At 43.5% G+C, this 25,398-nt stretch overlaps 2 protein-coding genes across 4 annotated transcripts; both read left to right on the top strand.

Moving 5' to 3' along the window:
* The first annotated feature begins 8 nt into the window (after nucleotides 1-8).
* LOC121538644 (matrin-3-like) lies at nucleotides 9-25,398 on the top strand. 3 transcript variants are annotated; one of them, XM_045206698.1, is made up of 20 exons: nucleotides 9-44; nucleotides 1,070-2,080; nucleotides 2,475-2,536; nucleotides 2,794-2,832; nucleotides 4,425-4,522; nucleotides 4,930-4,994; nucleotides 5,353-5,469; nucleotides 6,402-6,527; nucleotides 6,697-6,879; nucleotides 7,045-7,169; nucleotides 7,274-7,904; nucleotides 8,116-8,242; nucleotides 8,419-8,561; nucleotides 8,662-8,790; nucleotides 8,868-8,990; nucleotides 9,092-9,222; nucleotides 9,390-9,690; nucleotides 9,912-10,071; nucleotides 11,400-11,515; nucleotides 11,696-12,015. In XM_045206698.1, exons 2-20 carry the CDS (start codon nucleotides 1,289-1,291, stop codon nucleotides 11,753-11,755), a joined length of 3,528 nt encoding a protein of 1,175 aa, XP_045062633.1. In that variant the 5' UTR covers nucleotides 9-44; nucleotides 1,070-1,288; the 3' UTR covers nucleotides 11,756-12,015. The 3 variants fall into 3 exon arrangements, with proteins under 3 accessions (XP_045062633.1, XP_045062635.1, XP_041702778.1); XM_045206700.1 differs by lacking the exon at nucleotides 9-44 and adding an exon at nucleotides 24,910-25,398 and having other exon boundaries at nucleotides 64-2,080; nucleotides 11,696-11,755; XM_041846844.2 differs by lacking the exon at nucleotides 9-44 and having other exon boundaries at nucleotides 65-2,080.
* On the top strand, nucleotides 13,131-24,941 carry LOC121538653 (matrin-3). The gene is made up of 19 exons (XM_041846857.2): nucleotides 13,131-15,157; nucleotides 15,546-15,607; nucleotides 15,859-15,897; nucleotides 17,614-17,711; nucleotides 18,522-18,586; nucleotides 18,854-18,970; nucleotides 19,877-20,002; nucleotides 20,172-20,354; nucleotides 20,517-20,641; nucleotides 20,746-21,370; nucleotides 21,586-21,712; nucleotides 21,897-22,039; nucleotides 22,138-22,266; nucleotides 22,344-22,466; nucleotides 22,566-22,696; nucleotides 22,864-23,164; nucleotides 23,374-23,533; nucleotides 24,552-24,667; nucleotides 24,850-24,941. Exons 1-19 carry the CDS (start codon nucleotides 14,366-14,368, stop codon nucleotides 24,907-24,909), a joined length of 3,522 nt encoding a protein of 1,173 aa, XP_041702791.1. The 5' UTR covers nucleotides 13,131-14,365; the 3' UTR covers nucleotides 24,910-24,941.

Raw genomic sequence — 25,398 nt, 5'->3', positions numbered from 1 at the left:
GCTCGCTACAGCGTTACCGCCGCGTGAAGTCCCCCGCTACGCAGGTAAGGACAATAAACCTGAGCTCCCTAACCTCGGAAAACCTTCGTTTTGATTGTAAAAATAACTAACGTTACAAATGACAACTATATATTGTTTTCATAGAACTCCTATTTTTTTTGTAGTATAATGTACATCTCGTCATGAAAACATGCAGCTAGATGCCATCAAATTAGCTTCGCAAGTTAGCTAGGCCAGAGGCCTTGCGCATATGTGATTCTGCTGTTGCATATTAACATTTAGTTAGCTACTATCATCTTCAAACAACGTTTTTATATATTTATATCTAATACGCACAGAGTTCAGCAAATATTCACACACTGAGTGCAAATGTTTTTGGCTGCACAGCTGCAGCACAGACAAAAGGTCTTGCTGTTAGCTGCATCTCGTGTTAACTAGCAACTTGTTTTGAAGATAAATAACTAATGTTGCGATACATTCGCTATACTCTTGTCTTTGCTATAGCTTGATGTAATAGTCTTCTGATCCAGAGACTGGATCCAAATTCCCTTTTTATCACAAACCCCACTGCTCATTGTAACCTAGTAGCTACACATTTTAGCTCTTTTCAATTCATGTCAAGTTGTCCAAACTTCAGTTCGGCCTATTGTTGTTCATCTGATAAAGTGTGAGCATTGTCCTTGCTCTATGAAGATTAACCCATGTTTGATCTATCTTCTCTTCTGGCTATGACATACAGTATCTTCCTCTACTTTCGTATGAGGTCAATTCACGTCTGAATCTTTACTGTACATTTCCCTCCTTTTCTGTGAGTTGTCTCTCTTCAATGCTTTGAAAATGATTCTTCCTGTTTCTTTCATATAAACCTAACATTCTGATTCTGAACACAGTTCAATTGACTACTATTTGAATTGGGCCCTTCTCTCCACACTTGCTATCAGTACATTGTAGGCTAACTGACCCTGGCTGCAGACCGTGTTGTTTGCACCTCCATATCCCCATGCTAACTGTGGAGGAGGGTGGCAGACAAGAACTTACACCCTACACTTTCACCATTATGTTTCTGCAGAAATACATATTCCATCAGTTGAAGAGGAGAGCTTTCCTTTTCTTCATCCACGTTGACTTGTTGCCACGGCGTCGTCTCTTTTTGAATTGACTGAATCTTCCCTTCGATCAAAGACTTTTAAAAATTGGCCCTCCCTTAACTGCTTCCTTATTCTGTTCTTGTGCCGTGTAGTCTCACGTTGAGTTAGTTTAGAGCACGTCAGCCATTTTGAGGGTGGCCATGTCCCAGAAGATTCCATCTGATAGCTCTCAGAAAGGCTTTGCTGTAGGACGCGGGCTCCTGGCTGCTGCTGAGACCCTCAACTTCAGCATGAATGAACAGCGTTCAGACAGCCTCCATCATGGCTCAACCTCCAGACAGTTGCACAGCATGTCCTCAGGTATGGGTGGTGGTGAGGGCGACCATGACCCGCAGCTGTCCCGTCGTGGTGGCAGCCACATTGGCAACTCCATGAAGCTGTTTGCCAGCTTGGGCCTGTCGCCCGCTGACCTAGACGTGCTGGCACAGATCCCAGAAGACAACATTAGTGTGGAGACCTTGCCTCACCTTATAATGCAGCTTAAGAACCGGAAGGTGGATTCTGACAGACGCATGGCAGGCAACTCTAGAGGGGACCTGTCCGGCCTCTCCCCTGAGCCCTCATACAGAGCCAGCAGAGACAACTGGGATGACATGCGTGTTGGAAGACTGGGTGGTTCCATGGGGCAAGCTTCGGCCCGCGCTCAGCAAGGAGACTTGGGCTACGGTTCCATCCAAGACACTCCAGCTGGAAGGTATGAACTCGACTATGGCCACGGCAGTGGGGGAAGAGATCCAGGGTGGTATTCAGATCTTTCCCGTGATCGCTACAGCGGTATGGGCATGGGTCCCCCCTCAGCGGCAGACAGTGTCTTTATGACCAGGAGAATGGGATCCCCGTCCCAAGGCAAAGTGCAGGACTTCTTGGGAGTCATACCTCACATGTTTCCCCATGTGTGCTCTCTTTGTGATTTTGACGTGCATTCCACCATGGTGAGTACTAACTCCAATTCCTTTTCCACTTTACCTGTCTGTTTCATCCATCCACACACCGTCTACTCTGATCTCAGTTTGATTGCGGCTCTTGTGCACGCACGGACACTTTTTCAATTCAAGACCAGAATTTATGATCAAATCTTTTTTTATATATATATTTTCATTATCAAGTGACGAAAGCCAATCTACAGTACACTAAGTAATGGTTCAACATAAGTCTGTTTATATATTTGCATCATATCCCCACTTATTCAGCTTCTTTCTCCTTTTGAAGAGCCATAGTTTAATCACCCCTTTTGCTTTCTAATTGGTGTGGGAGCCAATTAATGTATACAGTGTAATGTATGCAGTAAATCAGTCACTCATCCAGTGTTTTGTCTTGGTCTTGCAGGAGTGGAACCAGCACACTGATGGATTACGTCACACAGAAAACCAGAGGCTCCTCCTGCAGATGTAAGTTCCTCTTCAAACGTTCTGTGTTATTTATGTAAAGGCCTTTTAGCAACGAGGTTGTTAGGACTAATGTTCAGATAAACACTGAAGAATGTGATACGCACTGAAACATCTGTGTAGAACTTTTAACACTGCCTGCTGGAAAAAGTATCTGGGGGGGGGGTGGGAAGAAAGCAACTTTTTGGAGTTATGTCTTAAAATAAAATAGTGTGTGAACCTCCAGTCATTTTTGACCAATGTTCTCCCATGATCTTTAGGTACCCAGAATGGGATCCACACATGGCCACAGGCAGAAGGTATGTCTCTCTCCCGCGCACACACTCTCGCTCTCTCTTTCTCACACACACGCCGGTTGTTTATAACATGTTTGCAAATATTAGTCCCAAGAGTTGATAAAGAATATAGGAACACAGTAAACCAGAACCTTTCAGGTGTTTTGATTTTAAAGAGCAACTACCCCTTAAAAACTACTTCTCATTTAGAAACAGGCTATGTGGCATCGATATGAGTGTGAAACATTTATTCTGATGTCAAAATGTACTACAAAGTGTAAATAGGATAATTTTGGTCATAAAGTCAGTGTTGTACAAAACAGAGTTTTGTGAGACTTGTGGTCGTGACAGCATCACAAGTTAAATGAAGGTTGGGTTTGTTTTACGCGACCTGTTCGTAATGCCTGTGGTAAATTTGGATCGACTTTGGATATCCTTATGGGGCTAGTTAGGGACCATCGGTAAATTACACAATGTACATGGGACAATATGTTAAAATCCCAATAGCTCCAAATTTCAATGACTTCAAAACCTCAAACCAACTATAAATTGTAGAAATTAATGTACAAATATTGAAAGGATTTTATGAGAACTAAAAGGTATGCAACATGAAAATATTGTCTCATTTACATTTTGTAATTTGATAGCCTATCTCAGGGGCTAGTTAGGGACTATCAATCAATCAAATTGTATTTATAAAGCCCTTTTTACAACAGCAGTTGTCACAAAGTGCTTATACAGAAACCCAGCCTAAAACCCCAAACAGCAAGCAATGCCGATGTAGAAGCATGGTGGCAAGGGAAAACTCCCTAGAAAGGCAGAAACCTAGAGAGGAATCAGGCTCTGAGGGGTGGCCAGTCCCCTTCTGGCTGTGCCGGGTGGATATTATAACAGTACATGGCCATTAAGGCCAGATTTTTCTCCAAGATGTTCAAACGTTCATAGATGACCAGCAGGGTCAAATAATAATCACGACTCTTCATAGCTGGGCATTTAGAGGTTGAAATAGCATGTGCGGTAGAGAGAGAGTTGAAAACAGCAGGTCTGGGACAAGGTAGCACGTCAGGTCAGGGTTCCATAGCCAGAGGTAGAAGAGTGGAATCTGGAGCAGCAGCACGACCAGGTGGACTGGGGACAGCAAGGAGTCATCAGGCCAGGTAGTCCTGAGGCATGGTCCTATGGCTCAGGTCCTCCGGGAGGGGAGGGAGAGAGAGAGAATTAGAGGGAGCATACTTAAATTCCCACAGGACACCGGATAAGACAGGAGAATAACACCAGATATAACAGACTGACCTTAGCCCCCCCTGGCGCACAGACTATTGCAGCATATCCAAAGTGAAACCAAATTTACCAGGGTCGCACACCAGCCGGCTAAAGTTAATTGTCAAAATAATTTGTCTATCTCTTCCCACCTGCGAACAGACACACGAGAACCACACCCACATCAAACCACACCCTGAAACCAACTCGCGTTTGAATTCAGTCGTGGCCACTAGCATTTCTTAATGAACCAAACCTAAAACGAGGCCAAATCAGGAAGTGAAGTTGCACTTGAAATATGTGGATTAATCAGCCTTGTGTAATAGTAGACTGAATCTCCTGTCTGTCCCTTTCAGCGGTGGGTCTCATCTACTGGAGACGACCAACCAATCAGCCGGTCTCCTGGGACCAGTCCCAATGGCTGTAGGAGGAGTACGCATGAGCTCCGGCTGGGGTAATGGTGTTTTTGTTCGAAAGATTAAGTCTGTGTCTGAAATGGCACCCTATTCCCTATATAGTGCACTACTTTTGATCAGGGTCCCATAGGGCTCTGGTCAAAAGTAGTGCACTATATAGGGAATAGGGTGCCTTTTCGGACACAGCCAATGTATGCTTATTGCTGTCACTTACTGGTGAATTTCTGTATTCATTACCATGTAATCATTATCATTAAAGGGATAGTCCTAGTTCACTAAAATGACATATTGGCTTCCTGACTCTATGAACAGTCTATGGACCAAGTAAGACAGCAATCCATGTTGGCTTTTGTTTGGCTGGCCACTGCCATGTTGTAATTGAAGTGACTGTGGGTCCTTGAAAAGCCGTATATATAAACCACTGTGTTATTATCATGTATTTTAGGTGGTGGTGCTGGATCTAATGTTGGACCAGGCAAGGCACATCAACATTCTATGGTACCTAAGCAGGTAATTTTTTTTTTTTTTTGTCATGATATTATCGTGATAAAATACCATCTCTTTACTGTAATGCAGTGACCAAGTAAATCCTCTTCAAAACAAATGTATATTTACTGGTGTGCCTTTTGGTGTGAAAGTGATGGATTCAACCTGTTTTGTGACTGTCTGAACACTGTTCTCCTCAGATCAAATGTATTTTCTGGTATGCCTTTTGGTGTGAAAGTGATGGATTCAACCTGGTTTGTGACTGTCTGAACACTGTTCTCCTCAGATCAAATGTATTTTCTGGTATGCCTTTTTGGTGTGAAAGTGATGGATTCAACCTGTTTATTTTGTAACTGTCTGAACTTGTTCTCCTCCTCCTCAGATCAGAAGCAAGGTAGTGGTGGCCAAGTATGACAGGCCTCCTCAGACTAACAAAGCCCTGTTCGCCCTAGCGGAACCCTTTGGAACTCTGTGTGAACACCTGGTCCTCAAGAACAAGGTAGAGCACACCACTGTGCCGGCTCGCCAGAGGCCTGGGGCCTCATTCATCATTTATACATTTCTCACTCAATTCTGGCGTATGTTGGCGATTCTAGGATTTGCGTGCGCAACAGATTTATTGGGATTTATCAATGTGTCGCACACAACATATATACGCATGTTTTTCATTGATAAATCAGAGCCATAATATATTTCTGCGCTCGTGAGCAAGCGTTACAACCCTTCCTGGAAAACGCCCTCCGTTCACTTTTTATGGTAACAAAAACGGCCTCATTTGCAGTATGATTTGGAAATGTTGGGACTGAGCCACGACAGTTTCTAAAGGGCAATGGCAAATTTGATCACATTTCTGTAGAGGTGTAGACAGAATGTTTTTAATCTTTTGCAGTGGCTTTTAAACTAAAATGCATGCAGCCTATAGAGTGTGCCAAACACTGGCTGTGCATCCTGCAAGATTGATTGTCCTATTGAACAATTTAAAAGGAAATGCTACAGCCAACACTTCTATGCAAAAGACGAATTGTTTATCAATACGTTGTGTTTCTGTCTCCTGCCTTGACGATGTCACACTCCAATCGCACAGCAGTACTGGAGTCTACCCATACTGTCAAAGGCTACCGGTCTATTTACTTTCGAACATGGTTGGCTAAATGAATGAGCGATGGCTAAATGGTATCCTAATATTTTATGTAGCAGGAATAAACCAGTAACGTATTACAGTACAATGGAAAATAAACGTATCACAAATGCAAACTCTACTTTCAATAACAGAGTAACTGTCAGTGAAGACTTAGGTTTAAATGTTTTCTTATTACCCCCCCATTTTAACAGAAGAAAATGTTGTAGAAAAACTGTTGACATTGTTGTATATGAGCACATGCTGACTGGTCGTGTACCACGGGGCTCATGGTGCGTTGGTCTACTCCACAGGCCTTTTTAGAAATGGAGACCCATAAGGAAGCTAGGGATGTGGTCAACCACTACCAGAAGAACCCAGCGGTGTTGAATGGGAAACAAATCACATTTTATCTGTCCAAAGAACTCATGGTGATTCAGGTAATATTGGAATGTCCTTATTAAACTATTTTCATTAGTTTTACCTGTAGTTTTATCTGCTGTATGCGTTTCTAACTTTGCTGACCATTTTAACAAACCGATTTTCAATTCAAGCAGCGACCGTGCATGCAGATCATTACACGTCATATTTCCCTCTTTCTGAACACAGAAAGACGGCAGAACTGAGAGGGTGAACCGCGAGGCGAAACAAGGCAAAGATCCAGAGGCAGCGAACCAGTCACAGGTGGTCTTCTTTTCTAACTTGCCGCATGAGAACGAGAAGAAGCAGGAACTGCTCACCATCGCGCGGCGCTTCGGCGTCGTGGAGAAACACTTGTTTCTAACCGACCAGGTAAAAGTCTTTTTTATTATTCTGTGTTTGTATAAAAATCATATGAATGGATAAAAGCGTCTGCTAAATTGCACATATTATTTGTATTATATTATTCTCAGTATTGTTTTATTTCTGGATGTGTCATGAATTCTTAAAATGTATCATTAACGTTCGTCTTCCAAGGCTTTTGTTCAGCTGGTGTCTGCAGAGGATGCAGAGATGTTGGTGAAGTACTACACTCTGAATCCACTGACCATCCATGGGAAGGGTGTCCGCTTAAACATCTGTACCAAGTACAAGACCTTAAAGTAAGAGTTCCAAGAGTGATTCAGTGCTTCATTATCATAGTAGAGGACTTAGTTGGCCTTTTATCTCAGAGGTATCTGGACTGATTGTTGTCTGTCTGTAACAGTGTGAATCATCGCTCCAACAATCTGATGGATGACAAGAGGAGGAGGAGCAGCAGTAGTACTGGGCCCAAAGACAAAGCTTCCTCCTCCAAGAGCACCAAATCTTCCTCTAGCAGCAAAGCCAAAGAGGACAAGAAGGAACCACCAAAAGGAGAGGACTGCGGTGCAGGGAGAGAGGGATCCGGGAGAGAGGGAGTGGGGTCAGGTGACGAGGTGGCCGGTGTGATAGAGGGAGATGAAGCTGAGGAGTACAAAGGAGAGGGAGACCAGGGTCCAAGTGATGATGGGCCGTCAGCGGACAAGGCTGAAGCCGTGACGGAAGACCCAGAGACTGCTGCCAAAACCAGTCTGGAGTCCCAGGAGGAGAAGGAACCGGCTCCGGACTCAGACGACGTTCCGAGCGCTGCCAAGGTTCTGAGCAGCAGTGACGTCGCAGAGACGGCTGAGGGGGCAGAGGTGGAGCAGGGGACTGTGCCTGGTCCGGAGGAGAAAGCGGAGGGAGAGCCTGAGAGTGAACAGATGGAAACTGAAGCCGCTACAGATGAGCCAGAGACCGAGGACAAGGATGACATGCCGTCGGCAGAGCCAGCAGAGAGCTCGGAGATGCATGAGGAACAGCTACCTGCAGATCAGGTAGGTCAACAACAGAAAACATTTATAGTTCAAGAAAATATTATATTTGTCTTTGCTTACAAGTTGGCTCTTGTGTTTTTGTTCAGTTTGAGACAAAGTTCTGTTGAGCACAATGACTTATCTGCCTTTTCTGATTTGTTGTTCATATTGTAAACATATATTTAGAATATGTAACCATGTTGACATACATGTTGTTGTGTCTTTCCGTCAGGAGGAGGGCAGTATGGAGCAGGATTTTCCAGAGAACATGGATGACTTTGTGACTCTGGATGAGTTGGCAGAGGACGAGGACTTGGAGAGACAGGACTCCTCTTCCAAAGAAAAATACTCCTCTTCAGGTAAACAACATTAACTTCAACCTCTAGCATGATATATGGTCATTTAATTTAGGATGATTGATGACAGTGTCTGTGGAATTGAAAACCATTGGTACAGTGTCGCCCACATGATAGGCTACAACAACTTTTGTTGGAAAAGTGAACAGTTGTGTAATTTTCTCTCTCTCGCTCTGCAGGAAGCTCTAAGAAAATTGGGGGGTTGAGAGTGGTCAATGTTGTGGGATTTAAACGAGCCTATGGTTTTCTGAATGAGATCTTGGCCCTGGCCAAACCCTTCGGGACAGTAGTTCGACACCTGGTGCTTGACGTGAGACCTGAGGTAAAGTTGGTTGATTGATTGATTTGACAGTGAAGCAAAAACCGTAGGATGGACGTTAACGTCTAACCATTGTGTATCTTTTTTTTGTTGGTGAATCTAGGCCTTTCTGCAACTCACTTCGGAAGAAGAGGCGAAAGCAATGGTCAATTTCTACAGTGGGAATGTAACTCCAACTGTGTGTGGGAAATCTGTGAAAATCTACCATTCACAGACATACGCAACCATTCAGGTGAGCTCCATACCTGAAGATTCAGTTTGCCAGCCTTCTACAGTAGAAGTTGTTTGTAATGTTTCCTGTTCTTGCAGAGTGGGAGAGTGATATACGTGGGACAGATTCCTCACTTCAAATCCTCTGATGCCTCCCTCCTGAAAATCGTTGAACCGTTCGGCAAAGTGAGACGCTATTTCCTGAACAGATCTCGCAATGAGGTAATGAAATATTTGTTTTTCTCTCTTCTGCTACAGAGCTTCTTAAAATGCCTCATGGGTGAATGAGTGGGATACGGTAGAAATCATTATTTTATTTCTAGTGTTTCATTGAGATGGAACGTGGAGAGGACGCCGAGAGAATGGCTGAGACCTACAAGGACACGCCCCCTAAATTCGAAGGCAAGCGACTAACGGTGTACGTGAGCAGGAAGTACAAACAGCTCAAATACGGGTGAGTCAAAGTAAACAGTTGGTGTATTTGCTGTGAGCGTTGTACACTTCAGCCTGTTATTTTTCTCACTACTAAGATGCTGCTCTTCGTATGTAATGTGCTAAAACCAAATTGCCCTTCAGGGACAATAAAGTTGAATTTAAATGGAATGCTCTTTCCCACACTAGACACCGACCACCAGCCCCTGACTCCGAGGAGAAGGAGAAGAGGACGTCGAAGAGGGAGCGATCAGGGAGCGAAACGAGCTCCCACAGGAGCTCGGCAGCCAAAAGCTCAGCCAAGCAGGATGAAGAACCTCCGGTCAAGAAGTCCAGAGAGGAGACGGCAGACGAGCCTGAGAAGGAAGACAAGGAGAAGATGGTGGAGACGCCCACTGAGCAGAGTGAGGTCAGGAAGGAGGAGGAGGTCCACGGGGAACATGGTCAACCCTCTGAGAACTCGGCAGTACAGGAGATGGACACTGACATGGTAAGTTTATCTGGCTTAGGTTGTTCTGGAATGGCACCCTGTTCCCTATAGCACGCTACCTTTTGGTCACAGTCCTATGGGGGCTTTGGCCAAAAGTAGTGCGCTGTCACCCTCAGCAATCCCTCAGTGTCCAGGATGATCTGATGGGGGATTATGACACCATTTTGGACGTAAATGTAATAGCTTAAGGGACTGACTCTCTCTATTGCTCTACGCTGTAGAACATCAAAATGGAGGACAACGAGACGCCCATTTCCATAGTGAGTGTGAGGAGCGTTGAGGAGAACGGAGAGCCTGCTGGCACACCATCCCAGGCTGAGGGGAAGATTTCATCAACCAGCCCTGTTCCTCTGGGGCCTTATGAGCCTAACAACCCAGTGGGTAAGGACATGCTCAGATGTAATGCTCTTTAGAGGGAAAAGGGTTTCTATGTGTTTTAGTAAGAGCTTTTTTAATAACATATTCAGTGCCTTCGGAAAGTATTCAGACCCCTTGACTTTCTCCACATTTTGTTAGGTAACAGCCTTATTCTAAAATGGATTTTTTTTTTTTTATCCTCAGCAATCTACACACAATACCAAATATTGACAAAGCGAAAAAACTGGTTTTTAGAAATAAAAAAACATAGCTCATTTACATAAGTATTCAGACTCTTTGCTAAATTCATTTGATTGGACATGATTTAGAAAGGCACACACCTGTCTATATAAGGTCCCACAGTTGACAGTGCATGTCAGAGCAAAAACCAACCCATGAGATCGAAGGAATTGTCCGTAGAGCTCCGAGAGAGGATTGTGTCGAGGCACAGATCTTGGGAAGAGTACCAAAAAATGTCTGCAGCATTGAAGGTCCCTTTCAGACCATGAGAAACAAGATTCTCTGGTCTGATGAAACCAAGATTGAACTATTTGGCCTGAATGCAAAGTGTCACGTCTGGAGGAAACCTGGCACCATCCCTACGGTGAAGCATGGTGGTGGCAGCATCATGCTGTGGGGATGTTTTTCAGCGGCAGGGACTGGGAGACTATAGTCAGGATCGAGGCAAAGATGAACGGAGCAAAGTACAGAGAGAACCTGCTCAGGACCTCAGACTGGGGTGAAGGTTCACCTTCCAACAGGACAACGACCCTAAGCACACAGCCAAGACAACGCAGGAGTGGCTTCGTGACAAGTCTCTGAATGTCCTTGAGTGGCCCAGCCAGAGCCCAGACTTGAACCCGATCGAACATCTCTGGAAAGACCTGAAAATAGCTGTGCAGCGACGCTCCCCATCCAACCTGACAGAGCTTGAGAGGATCTGCAGAGAAGAATGGGATAAACTCCCCAAATACAGGTGTGCCAAGCTTGTAGCATCATACCAAAGAAGACTCAAGGTTGTAATCGCTGCCAAGGGTGCTTCAACAAAGTACTGAGTAAAGGCTCTGAATATTTACGTAAATGTGATATTTCAGTTTTGGGGTATTGTGTGTAGATTTTGATGAGGGGGGAAAAAACAAAACAATTTAATCAATTTTAGAATGAGGCTGTAACGTAACAAAATGTGGAAAAAGTCAAGGGGTCTGAATACTTTCCGAATGCACTGTAGAATAACTAGATTTTTTCCTTCCTTTTCTTGTCTTCTCTAAAACATGAACAACATTAGAACTATATATGTACTGTATATTTCATACGTTATATCCAAACATCATAGTGACTCTCTCTGATTGCAGGTGTTGAATATGTGAAGATGGGCTACTACTGTAGGGTCTGTTTCCTGTTCTATTCCAACGAGGAGACAGCCAAGAAGGTCCACTGCAGCAGTCAATCTCACTACCAAAAACTCAAGGTAAACATACATTTATTATTGTCAATTAGCAGATATGCCAATATATCTAAGCAGTCATTTTAAGGAACTAACACAAAACACACCAATGCGTCTCTCGCTTGGTATCAAACAGTTTTCAGCATAAGAGAAAAAAAACGATATGCTCTGAAACTTAAAATGCTGTCCTTGTTTTATTATCAGAAACGTCTGGAAAAAGAGAAGGTCAAAGCTCAAAGCACCACTGGGATGAAGACTGTGTAGGACATTTCAAGTGTTCATGCATGGATAGAGTTAGTTAGTTAGATGGATAGAGTTAGTTAGTTAACCCTAGAGGTGATGTTTCAGCAGTTTTTTTTTTGGCTTTCATGTTTAGCTATACAGCTTTGTAACTTTTTTGTAACTTTTAACCAGGAGGAACCAGCTATGAATTAATCTGGAGAATGTATGGCGTTTTGTTTTAATGTTTTCTGACAACTCGTCTTGCTCAATGTAAGCGCAATATACATTTTTTTGATTTTGTATTTAGTCTCAGATGCTGGTCTTTTTGAATGTTCGCCAACTGTTGTGATGTAGAGATAATAAATAATGTAACCAGTTATATTAGGGCCAGAGTCTAAAGAAAGGAGCTTGGTTGATAATTTGAACTAATAGGTGCCTCCCACGCAGACGTTCAGATAATGGCATTGCTTGGTTGAGGAGGAAGTATACTGAACAAAAATGTAAACGCAACATGTAAAGTGTTGGTCCCATGTCCCATGAGCTGAAATAAAAGATCCCAGAAATTTTCCATATCCTGGAAACACTGCTCAATGAACTCCTCCTCCCACAGCTCCTCCTCAATCTGGGTGAAAAGCATTCAAAATAGTTTAGACACCCACCTCTTCGTAACACTGTAAATAAAATAAATAATGATACATTACTATTACAAAAATAGGTATTTCTTTGTGTGGTGTAGGCATGCAAAAATAACATGAACTAGCTACCTAATCTAGTACGTCATCAATTGACAGAATAAGTAGAGGACCTGTCTGTTGAATTCCTCCTCGTTCTCCATCCACATGTATTCAGCAAAGGGATTGTCATCATTGATGAACTGTCCATGTAGGATAAATTCGATGTTGCTGAGGCTTGGGGTGTTGTTGATGCGACTTGGGTCTTTCATTTTGGTGTAACAAAGACGAGGTAAGTTAGCTATATCTGCAAAAACAGACCAACAGGAATAAGACAATATTTCAGAACACAGTAATAATAAGACAGAAATAAACAATCAACGACTCGTGGGAAAAACACAGTACAGTTCAAAATGATAACTACAGAAACGTGTTGTCTGCCTTTTTGTTAAGACGACTCGATATAAAGGCTAAAACCAGCAAGTAGGGACACTCATTTCTAATTTTATATGGACCACATCAATGTCATATAACGTAACGATATATTTCATAACGGTCAAATTACCAGGCGAAGGTTCAAAGCTGGAAGTGTCAGTTGCTCTTACTTCCAAGACAGTGGAAAGTAATGGCGGCTGAGTGTGTTTGTTTACGTCAGAGATGGAACGAATCGTTTGACCCTCCCACGTGACCACGGCGCATGCTCCTTGGCTCGCTACAGCGTTACCGCCGCTACGCAGGTAAGGACAATAAACCTGAGCTCCCTAACCTCGGAAAACCTTCGTTTTGATTGTAAAAATATCTAACGTTACAAATGACAATGATATATTGTTTTCATAGAACTCCTATTTTTTTTGTAGTATAATGTACATCTCGTCATGAAAACATGCAGCTAGATGCCATCAAATTAGCTTCGCAAGTTAGCTAGGCCAGAGGCCTTGCGCATATGTGATTCTGCTGTTGCATATTAACATTTAGTTAGCTACTATCATCTTCAAACAACGTTTTTATATATTTATATCTAATACGCACAGAGTTCAGCAAATATTCACACACTGAGTGCAAATGTTTTTGGCTGCACAGCTGCAGCACAGACAAAAGCTCTTGCGGTTAGCTGCATCTCGTGTTAACTAGCAACTTGCTTTGAAGATAAATAACTAATGTTGCGATACATTCGCTATACTCTTGTCTTTGCTATAGCTTGATGTAATAGTCTTCTGATCCAGAGACTGGATCCAAATTCCCTTTTTATCACAAACCCCACTGCTCATTGTAACCTACTAGCTACACATTTTAGCTCTTTTCAATTCATGTCAAGTTGTCCAAACTTCAGTTCGGCCTATTGTTGGTCATCTGATAAAGTGTGAGCATTGTCCTTGCTCTATGAAGATTAACCCATGTTTGATCTATCTTCTCTTCTGGCTATGACATACAGTATCTTCCTCTACTTTCGTATGAGGTCAATTCACGTCTGAATCTTTACTGTACATTTCCCTCCTTTTCTGTGAGTTGTCTCTCTTCAATGCTTTGAAAATGATTCTTCCTGTTTCTTTCATATAAACCTAACATTCTGATTCTGAACACAGTTCAATTGACTACTATTTGAATTGGGCCCTTCTCTCCACACTTGCTATCAGTACATTGTAGGCTAACTGACCCTGGCTGCAGACCGTGTTGTTTGCACCTCCATATCCCCATGCTAACTGTGGAGGAGGGTGGCAGACAAGAACTTACACCCTACACTTTCACCATTATGTTTCTGCAGAAATACATATTCCATCAGATGAAGAGGAGAGCTTTCCTTTTCTTCATCCACGTTGACTTGTTGCCACGGTGTCGTCTCTTTTTGAATTGACTGAATCTTCCCTTCGATCAAAGACTTTTAAAAATTGGCCCTCCCTTAACTGCTTCCTTATTCTGTTCTTGTGCCGTGTAGTCTCACGTTGAGTTAGTTTAGAGCACGTCAGCCATTTTGAGGGTGGCCATGTCCCAGAAGATTCCATCTGATAGCTCGCAGAAAGGCTTTGCTGTGGGACGCGGGCTCCTGGCTGCTGCTGAGACCCTCAACTTCAGCATGAATGAACAGCGTTCAGACAGCCTCCATCATGGCTCAACCTCCAGACAGTTGCACAGCATGTCCTCAGGTATGGGTGGTGGGGAGGGCGACCATGACCCGCAGCTGTCCCGTCGTGGTGGCAGCCACATTGGCAACTCCATGAAGCTGTTTGCCAGCTTGGGCCTGTCGCCCGCTGACCTAGACGTGCTGGCACAGATCCCAGAAGACAACATTAGTGTGGAGACCTTGCCTCACCTTATAATGCAGCTTAAGAACCGGAAGGTGGATTCTGACAGACGCATGGCAGGCAACTCTAGAGGGGACCTGTCCGGGCTCTCCCCTGAGCCCTCATACAGAGCCAGCAGAGACAACTGGGATGACATGCGTGTTGGAAGACTGGGTGGTTCCATGGGGCAAGCTTCGGCCCGCGCTCAGCAAGGAGACTTGGGCTACGGTTCCATCCAAGACACTCCAGCTGGAAGGTATGAACTCGACTATGGCCACGGCAGTGGGGGAAGAGATCCAGGGTGGTATTCAGATCTTTCCCGTGATCGCTACAGCGGTATGGGCATGGGTCCCCCCTCAGCGGCAGACAGTGTCTTTATGACCAGGAGAATGGGATCCCCGTCCCAAGGCAAAGTGCAGGACTTCTTGGGAGTCATACCTCACATGTTTCCCCATGTGTGCTCTCTTTGTGATTTTGACGTGCATTCCACCATGGTGAGTACTAACTCCAATTCCTTTTCCACTTTACCTGTCTGTTTCATCCATCCACACACCGTCTACTCTGATCTCAGTTTGATTGCGGCTCTCATGCACGCACGGACACTTTTTCAATTCAAGACCAGAATTTATGATCAAATCTTTTTAATATATTTTCATTATCAAGTGACGAAAGCCAATCTACAGTACACTAAGTAATGGTTCAACATAAGTCTGTTTATATATTAGCATCATATCCCCACTTATTCAGCTTCTTTCTCCTTTTGAAGAGCCATAGTTTAATCACCCCTTTTGCTTTCTAATTGGTGTGGGAGCCAATTAATGTATACAGTGTAATGTATGCGGTAAATCAGTCACTCATCCAGTGTTTGTCTTGGTCTTGCAGGAGTGGAACCAGCACACTGATGGATTACGTCATACAGAAAACCAGAGGCTCCTCCTGCAGATGTAAGTTCCTCTTCAAACGTTCTGTGTTATTTATGTAAAGGCCTTTTTAGCAACGAGGTTGTTAGGACTAATGTTCAGATAAACACTGAAGAATGTGATACGCACTGAAACATCTGTGTAGAACTTTTAACACTGCCTGCTGGGAAAAGTATCTGGGGGGGGAGAAAGAAACTTTTTGGAGTTATGTCTTAAAATAAAAGTGTGTGTGAACCACCAGTCATTTTTGACCAATGTTCTCCCATGATCTTTAGGTACCCAGAATGGGATCCACACATGGCCACAGGCAGAAGGTATGTCTCTCTCCCGCGCACACACTCTCGCTCTCTCTTTCTCACACACACACGCCGGTTGTTTATAACATGTTTGCAAATATTAGTCCCAAGAGTTGATAAAGAATATAGGAACACAGTAAACCAGAACCTTTCAGGTGTTTTGATTTAAAAGGGCAACTACCCCTTAAAAACTACTTCTCATTTAGAAACAGGCTATGTGGCATCGAGATGAGTGTGAAACATTTATTCTGATGTCAAAATGTACTACAAAGTGTAAATAGGATAATTTTGGTCATAAAGTCAGTCTTGTACAAAACAGAGTTTTGTGAGACTTGTGGTCGTGACAGCATCACAAGTTAAATTAAGGTTGCGTTTGTTTTACGCGACCTGATCATATAATGCATGTGGTAAATTTGGATCGACTTTGGATATCCTTATGGGGCTAGTTAGGGACCATCGGTAAATTACACAATGTACATGGGACAATATGTTAAAATCCCAATAGCTCCAAATTTCAATGACTTCAAAACCTCAAACCAACTATAAATTGTAGAAATTAATGTACAAATATTGAAAGGATTTTATGAGAACTAAAAGGTATGCAACATGAAAATATTGTCTCATTTACATTTTGTAATTTGATAGTCCCTAACTAGCCCCTGAGATAGGCTATCAATCAATCAAATTGTATTTATAAAGCCCTTTTTACAACAGCAGTTGTCACAAAGTGCTTATACAGAAACCCAGCCTAAAACCCCAAACAGCAAGCAATGCAGATGTAGAAGCATGGTGGCAAGGGAAAACTCCCTAGAAAGGAAGGAACCTAGGAAGACACCTGGAGAGGAACCAGGATCTGAGGGGGGGCCAGTCTCCTTCTGGCTGTGCCGGGTGGAGAGGAACCAGGCTCTGAGGGGGGGCCAGTCTCCTTCTGACTGTGCCGGGTGGATATTATAACAGTACATGGCCATTAAGGCCAGATTTTTCTCCAAGATGTTCAAACGTTCATAGATGACCAGCAGGGTCAAATAATAATCACTGTGGTTGTAGAGGTTGCAACAGGTCAGTTTATCAGGAGTAAATGTCACTTGGCTTTTCATAGCCGGGCATTTAGAGGTTGAAAGAGCAGGTGCGGTAGAGAGAGAGAGTTGAAAACAGCAGGTCTGGGACGAGGTAGGACGTCCGGTGAACAGGTCAGGGTTCCATAGCCGCAGGCAGAAGAGTGGAATCTGGAGCAGCAGCACGACCAGGTGGACTGGGGACAGCAAGGAGTCATCAGGCCAGGTAGTCCTGAGGCATGGTCCTAGGGCTCAGGTCCTCCGGGAGGGAGAGAGAGAGAATTAGAGGGAGCGTACTTAAATTCCCACAGGACACCGGATAAGACAGGAGAATAACACCAGATATAACAGACTGACCTTAGCCCCCCGGCACATACACTATTGCAGCATATCCAAAGTGAAACCAAATTTACTAGGGTCGCACACCAGCCGGCTAAAGTTAATTGTCAAAATAATTTGTCTAACTCTTCCCACCTGCGAACAGACACACGAGAACCACACCCACATCAAACCACACCCTGAAACCAACTCGCGTTTGAATTCAGTCGTGGCCACTAGCATTTCTTTAATGAACCAAACCTAAAACGAGGCCAAATCAGGAAGTGAAGTTGCACTTGAAATGTGTGGATTAATCAGCCTTGTGTAATAGTAGACTGAATCTCCTGTCTGTCCCTTTCAGCGGTGGGTCTCATCTACTGGAGACGACCAACCAATCAGCCGGTCTCCTGGGACCAGTCCCAATGGCTATAGGAGGAGTACGCGTGAGCTCCGGCTGGGGTAATGGTGTTTTTGTTTGAAAGATTAAGTCTGTGTCTGAAATGGCACCCTATTCCCTATATAGTGCACTACTTTTGATCAGGGAACCCATAGGGCTCTGGTCAAAAGTAGTGCACTATATAAGGAATAGGGTGCCTTTTCGGACATAGCCAATGTATGCTTATTGCTGTCACTTACTGGTGAATTTCAAATCAAATCAAATCAAATTGTATTGGTCACATGCGCCGAATACAACAGGTGCAGACACTGCAGTGAAATGCTTACTTACAGCCCTTAACCAACAGTGCATTTATTTTAAACAAAAAAAGTAAGAATAAAACAACAACAAAAAAAGTGTTGAGAAAAAAAGAGCAGAAGTAAAATAAAGTGACAGTAGGGAGGCTATATATACAGGGGGGTACCGTTGCAGAGTCAATGTGCGGGGGCACCGGCTAGTTGAGGTAGTTGAGGTAATATGTACATGTGGGTAGAGTTAAAGTGACTATGCATAAATAATTAACAGAGTAGCAGCAGCGTAAAAAGGATGGGGTGGGGGGGCAGTGCAAATAGTCCGGGTAGCCATGATTAGCTGTTCAGGATTCATTAGCTGTTCTGTATTCATTACCATGTAATCATTATCATTAAAGGGATAATCCTTGTTCACTAAAATGACATATTGGCTTCCTGACTCTGTGAACAGTCTATGGACCAGTAAGACAGCAATCCATGTTGGCTTTTGTTTGGCTGGCCACTGCCATGTTGTAGTTGAAGTGACTGTGGGTCCTTGAAAAGCCGTATATAAAACCACTGTGTTATTATCATGTATTTTAGGTGGTGGTGCTGGATCTAATGTTGGACCAGGCAAGGCACATCAACATTCTATGGTACCTAAGCAGGTAATTATATATTTTTTTGTCATGATATTATCTTGATAAAATACGATCTCTTTACTGTAATGCAGTGACCAAGTAACTCTTCTTCAAAACAAATGTATATTTACTGGTGTGCCTTTTGGTGTGAAAGTGATGGATTCAACCTGTTTTGTGACTGTCTGAACACTGTTCTCCTCAGATCAAATGTATTTTCTGGTATGCCTTTTGGTGTGAAAGTGATGGATTCAACCTGTTTATTTTGTAACTGTCTGAACTTGTTCTCCTCCTCAGATCAGAAGCAAAGTAGTGGTGGCCAAGTATGACAGGCCTCCTCCGTCTAACAAAGCCCTGTTCGCCCTAGCTGAACCCTTTGGGACTCTGTGCGAACACCTGGTCCTCAAGAACAAGGTAGAGCACACCACTGTGCCGGCTCGCCAGAGGCCTGGGGCCTCATTCATCATTTATACATTTCTCACTCAATTCTGGCGTATGTTGGCGATTCTAGGATTTGCGTGCGCAACAGATTTATTGGGATTTATCAAAGTGTCGCACACAACACATACGCATGTTTTTCATTGATAAATCAGAGCCATAATATATTTCTGCGCTCGTGAGCAAGCGTTACAACCCTTCCTGGAAAACGCCCTCCGTTCACTTTTTATGGTAACAAAAACGCCCTCATTTGCAGTATGATTTGGAAATGTTGGGACTGGGCCACGACAGTTTCTAAAGTGCAATGGCAAATTTGATCACATTTCTGTAGAGGTGTAGACAGAATGTTTTTAATCTTTTGCAGTGGCTTTTAAACTAAAATGCATGCAGCCTATAGAGTGTGCCAAACACTGGCTGTGCATCCTGCAAGATTGATTGTCCTATTGAACAATTTAAAAGGAAATGCTACAGCCAACTATGCAAAAGACGAATTGTTTATCAATACATTGTGTTTCTGTCTCCTGCCTTGATGATGTCACACTCCCATCGCACAGCAGTACTGGAGTCTACCCATACTGTCAAAGGCTACCGGTCTATTTACTTTCGAACATGGTTGGCTAAATGGTATCCTAATATTTTATGTAGCCGGAATAAACCAGTAACGTATTACAGTACAATGGAAAATAAACGTATCACAAATGCAAACTCTACTTTCAATAACAGAGTAACTGTCAGTGAAGACTTAGGTTTAAATGTTTTCTTATTACCCCCCCATTTTAACAGAAGAAAATGTTGTAGAAAAACAGTTGACATTGTTGTATAAGAGCACATGCTGACTGGTCGTGTACCACGGGGCTCATGGTGCGTTGATCTACTCCACAGGCCTTTTTAGAAATGGAGACCCATAAGGAAGCTAGGGATGTGGTCAACCACTACCAGAAGAACCCAGCTGTGTTGAATGGGAAACAAATCACAATTTATCTGTCCAAAGAACTCATGGTGATTCAGGTAATATTGGAATGTCCTTATTAATCTACTTTCATTAGTTTTACCTGTAGTTTTATCTGCTGTATGCGTTTCTAACTTTGCTGACCATTTTAACAAACCGATTTTCAATTCAAGCAGCGATCGTGCATGCAGATCATTACACGTCATATTTCCCTCTTTCTGAACACAGAAAGACGCCAGAACTGAGAGGGTGAACCGCGAGGCGAAACAAGGCAAAGAGCCGGAGGCACCGAACCAGTCACAGGTGGTCTTCTTCTCCAACTTGCCGCGTGAGAACGAGAAGAAGCTGGAACTGCTCACCATCGCGCTGCGCTTCGGCATCGTGGAGAAACACTTGTTTCTAACCAAGAAGGTAAAAGTCTTTTATTATTCTGTGTTTGTATAAAAATCATATGAATGGATAAAAGCGTCTGCTAAATTGCACACATTATTTGTATTATATTATTCTCAGTATGTTTTATTTCTGGATGTGTCATGAATTCTTAAAATGTATCATTAACGTTCGTCTTCCAAGGCTTTTGTTCAGCTGGGGTCTGCAGAGGATGCCGAGATGTTGGTGAAGTACTACACTCTGAATCCACTGACCATCCATGGGATGAGTGTCCGCTTAAACATCTGTACCAACTACAAGACCTTAAAGTAAGAGTTCCCAGAGTGATTCAGTGCTTCATTATCATAGTAGAGGACTTAGTTGGCCTTTTATCTCAGAGGTATCTGGACTGATTGTTGTCTGTCTGTAACAGTGTGAATAATCGCTCCAACAATCTGATGGATGACAAGAGGAGGAGGAGGAGGAGGAGCAGCAGTAGTACTGGGCCCAAAGACAAAGCTTCCTCCTCCAAGAGCACCAAATCTTCCTCTAGCAGCAAAGCCAAAGAGGACAAGAAGGAACCACCAAAAGGAGAGGACTGCGGTGCAGGGAGAGAGGGAGTGGGGTCAGGTGACGAGGTGGCTGGTGTGATAGAGGGAGATGAAGCTGAGGAGTACAAAGGAGAGGGAGACCAGGGTCCAAGTGATGATGGGCCGTCAGCGGACAAGGCTGAAGCCGTGACGGAAGACCCAGAGACTGCTGCCAAAACCAGTCTGGAGTCCCAGGAGGAGAAGGAACCGGCTCCGGACTCAGACGACGTTCCGAGCACTGCCAAGGTTCTGAGCAGCAGTGACGTCGCAGAGACGGCTGAGGGGGCAGAGGTGGAGCAGGGGACTGTGCCTGGTCCAGAGGAGAAAGCGGAGGGAGAGCCTGAGAGTGAACAGATGGAAACTGAAGCCGCTACAGATGAGCCAGAGACCGAGGACAAGGATGACATGCCGTCGGCAGAGCCAGCAGAGAGCTCGGAGATGCATGAGGAACAGCTACCTGCAGATCAGGTAGGTCAACAACAGAAAACATTTATAGTTCAAGAAAATATTATATTTGTCTTGCTTACAAGTTGGCGCTACTCTTGTGTTTTTGTTCAGTTTGAGACAAAGTTCTGTTGAGCACAATGACTTATCTGCCTTTTCTGATTTGTTGTTCATATTGTAAACATATATTTAGAATATGTAACCATGTTGACATACATATTGTTGTGTCTTTCCTTCAGGAGGAGGGCAGTATGGAGCAGGATTTCCCAGAGAACATGGATGACTTTGTGACTCTGGATGAGTTGGCAGAGGACGAGGACTTGGAGAGACAGGACTCCTCTTCCAAAGAAAGATACTCATCTTCAGGTTAACAACATTAACTTCAACCTCTAGCATGATATATATGGTCATTTAATTTAGGATGATTGATGACAGTGTCTGTGGAATTGAAAACCATTGGTACAGTGTCGCCCACATGAAATAGGCTACAACAACTTTTGTTGGAAAAGTGAACAGTTGTGTAATTTTCCCTCTCTCTCTCGCTCTGCAGGAAGCTCTAAGAAAATTGGGGGGTTGAGAGTGGTCAATGTTGTGGGATTTAAACGAGCCTATGGTTTTCTGAACGAGATCTTGGCCCTGGCCAAACCCTTCGGGACAGTAGTTCGACACCTGGTGCTTGACGTGAGACCTGAGGTAAAGTTGGTTGATTGATTGATTTGACAGTGAAGCAAAAACCGTAGGATGGACGTCAACGTCTAACCATTGTGTATCTTTTTTGTTGGTGAATCTAGGCCTTTCTGCAACTCACTTCGGAAGAAGAGGCGAAAGCAATGGTCAATTTCTACAGTGGGAATGTAACTCCAACTGTGTGTGGGAGATCTGTGAAAATCTACCATTCACAGACATACGCAACCATTCAGGTGAGCTCCATACCTGAAGATTCAGTTTGCCAGCCTTCTACAGTAGAAGTTGTTTGTAATGTTTCCTGTTCTTGCAGAGTGGGAGAGTGATATACGTGGGACAGATTCCTCACTTCAAATCCTCTGATGCCTCCCTCCTGAAAATCGTTGAACCGTTCGGCAAAGTGAGACGCTATTTCCTGAACAGATCTCGCAATGAGGTAATGAAATATTTTGTTCTCTCTTCTGCTACAGAGCTTCTTAAAATGCCTCATGGGTGAATGAGTGGGATACGGTAGAAATCATTATTTTATTTCTAGTGTTTCATTGAGATGGAACATGGAGAGGACGCCGAGAGAATGGCTGAGACCTACAAGGACACGCCCCCTAAATTTGAAGGCAAGCGACTAACGGTGTACGTGAGCAGGAAGTACAAACATCTCAAATACGGGTGAGTCAAAGTAAACAGTTGGTGTATTTCCTGTGAGCGTTGTACACTTCAGCCTGTTATTTTTCTCACTACTAAGATGCTGCTCTTCGTATGTAATGTGCTAAAACCAAATTGCCCTTCAGGGACAATAAAGTTGAATTGAAATGGAATGCTCTTTCCCACACTAGACACCGACCACCAGCCCCTGACTCCGAGGAGAAGGAGAAGAGGACGTCGAAGAGGGAGCGATCGGGGAGCGAGACGAGCTCCCACAGGAGCTCGGCAGCCAAAAGCTCAGCCAAGCAGGATGAAGAACCTCCGGTCAAGAAGTCCAGAGAGGAGACGGCAGACGAGCCTGAGAAGGAAGACAAGGAGAAGATGGTGGAGACGCCCACTGAGCAGAGTGAGGTCAGGAAGGAGGAGGAGGTCCACGGGGAACATGGTCAACCCTCTGAGAACTCGGCAGTACAGGAGATGGACACTGACATGGTAAGTTTATCTGGCTTAGGTTGTTCTGGAATGGCACCCTGTTCCCTATAGCACGCTACCTTTTGGTCACAGTCCTATGGGGGCTTTGGCCAAAAGTAGTGCGCTGTCACCCTCAGCTATCCCTCAATGTCCAGGATGATCTGATGGGGGATTATGACACCATTTTGTAGTAGCTTAAGGGACTGACTCTCTATTGCTCTACGCTGTAGAACATCAAAATGGAGGACAACGAGACGCCCATTTCCATAGTGAGTGTGAGGAGCGTTGAGGAGAACGGAGAGCCTGCTGGCACACCATCCCAGGCTGAGGGGAAGCTTTCATCAACCAGCCCTGTTCCTCTGGGGCCTTATGAGCCTAACAACCCAGTGGGTAAGGACATGCTCAGATGTAATGGGCTTTAGAGGGAAAAGGGTTTCTATGTGTTCAGTAAGAGCTTTTTTAATAACATATTCAGTGCCTTCGGAAAGTATTCAGACCCCTTGACTTTCTCCACATTTTGTTAGGTAAACAGCCTTATTCTAAAATGGATATTTTTTTTTTTATCCTCAGCAATCTACACACAATACCAAATATTGACAAAGCGAAAACCAGGTTTTTAGAAATAAAAAAACATACCTCATTTACATAAGTAGTCAGACTCTTTGCTAAATTCATTTGATTGGACATGATTTAGAAAGGCACACACCTGTCTATATAAGGTCCCACAGTTGACAGTGCATGTCAGAGCAAAAACCAAGCCATGAGATCGAAGGAATTGTCCGTAGAGCTCAGAGAGAGGATTGTGTCGAGGCACAGATCTTGGGAAGAGTACCAAAAAATGTCTGCAGCATTGAAGGTCCCTTTCAGACCATGAGAAACAAGATTCTCTGGTCTGATGAAACCAAGATTGAACTATTTGGCCTGAATGCCAAGTGTCACGTCTGGAGGAAACCTGGCACCATCCCTACGGTGAAGCATGGTGGTGGCAGCATCATGCTGTGGGGATGTTTTTCAGCGGCAGGGACTGGGAGACTAGTCAGGATCGAGGCAAAGATGAACGGAGCAAAGTACAGAGAGAACCTGCTCAGGACCTCAGACAGAGCCTTTACTTAGTAAAGGCTCTGAATACTTACGTAAATGTGATATTTCAGTTTTGGGGTATTGTGTGTAGATTTGATGAGGGGGGAAAAAACTAAACAATTTAATCAATTTTAGAATAAGGCTGTAACGTAACAAAATGTGGAAAAAGTCAAGGGGTCTGAATACTTTCCGAATGCACTGTAGAATAACTAGATTTTTTCCTTCCTTTTCTTGTCTTCTCTAAAACATGAACAACATTAGAACTATATATGTACTGTATATTTCATACATTATATCCAAACATCATAGTGACTCTCTCTGATTGCAGGTGTTGAATATGTGAAGATGGGCTACTACTGTAGGGTCTGTTTCCTGTTCTATTCCAACGAGGAGACAGCCAAGAAGGTCCACTGCAGCAGTCAATCTCACTACCAAAAACTCAAGGTAAACATATATTTATTATTGTCAATTAGCAGATATGCCAATATATCTAAGCAGTCATTTTAAGGAACTAACACAAAACACACCAATACGTCTCTCACTTGGTATCAAACAGTTTTCAGCATAAGAAAAAAAAAACGATATGCTCTGAAACTTAAAATGCTGTCCCCGTTTTTTATTTTCAGAAACGTCTGGAAAAAGAGAAGGTCAAAGCTCAAAGCACCACTGGGATGAAGACTGTGTAGGGAATTTCAAGTGTTCATGCATGGATAGAGTTAGTTAGTTAACCCTAGAGGTGATGTTTCAGCAGTTTTTTTTTTAGGCTTTCATGTTTAGCTATACAGCTTTGTAACTTTTTTTATGTTAACCAGGAGGAACCAGCTATGAATTAATCTGGAGAATGTATGGAGTTTTGTTTTAATGTTTTCTGACAACTCGTCTTGCTCAATGTAAGCGCAATATACCTTTTTTTGATTTGTATTTAGTCTCAGATGCTGGTCTTTTTGAATGTTCACCAACTGTTGTGATGTAGAGATAATAAATAATGTAACCAGTTATATTAGGGCCAGAGTCTAAAGAAAGGAGCTTGGTTGATAATTTGAACTAATAGGTGCCTCCCATGCAGACGTTCAGATAATTGCATTGCTTGGTTGAGGAGGAAGTATACTGAACAAAAATGTAAACGCAACATGTAAAGTGTTGGTCCCATGAGCTGAAATAAAAGATCCCAGAAA

The sequence above is a fragment of the Coregonus clupeaformis genome, chromosome 3 (genome assembly GCF_020615455.1).
Source record: "Coregonus clupeaformis isolate EN_2021a chromosome 3, ASM2061545v1, whole genome shotgun sequence".
Classification (NCBI taxonomy): Eukaryota; Metazoa; Chordata; class Actinopteri; order Salmoniformes; family Salmonidae; genus Coregonus; species Coregonus clupeaformis.
Note: the sequence above shows the minus strand (reverse complement) of the source record. Positions and strands in the feature narration are given on the sequence as shown.

Coding starts and splice junctions, on each gene's coding strand:
- LOC121538644 (XM_045206700.1), top strand. CDS start 1,289: ATGTCCCAGAAGATTCCATCTGATAGCTCTCAGAAAGGCTTTGCTGTA. Junction 2,081..2,474: donor TTGACGTGCATTCCACCATG/GTGAGTACTAAC, acceptor TTGGTCTTGCAG/GAGTGGAACCAGCACACTGA. Junction 2,537..2,793: donor CAGAGGCTCCTCCTGCAGAT/GTAAGTTCCTCT, acceptor CATGATCTTTAG/GTACCCAGAATGGGATCCAC.
- LOC121538653 (XM_041846857.2), top strand. CDS start 14,366: ATGTCCCAGAAGATTCCATCTGATAGCTCGCAGAAAGGCTTTGCTGTG. Junction 20,003..20,171: donor AAGAACTCATGGTGATTCAG/GTAATATTGGAA, acceptor TTCTGAACACAG/AAAGACGCCAGAACTGAGAG. Junction 23,534..24,551: donor TGAGCCTAACAACCCAGTGG/GTAAGGACATGC, acceptor CTCTGATTGCAG/GTGTTGAATATGTGAAGATG.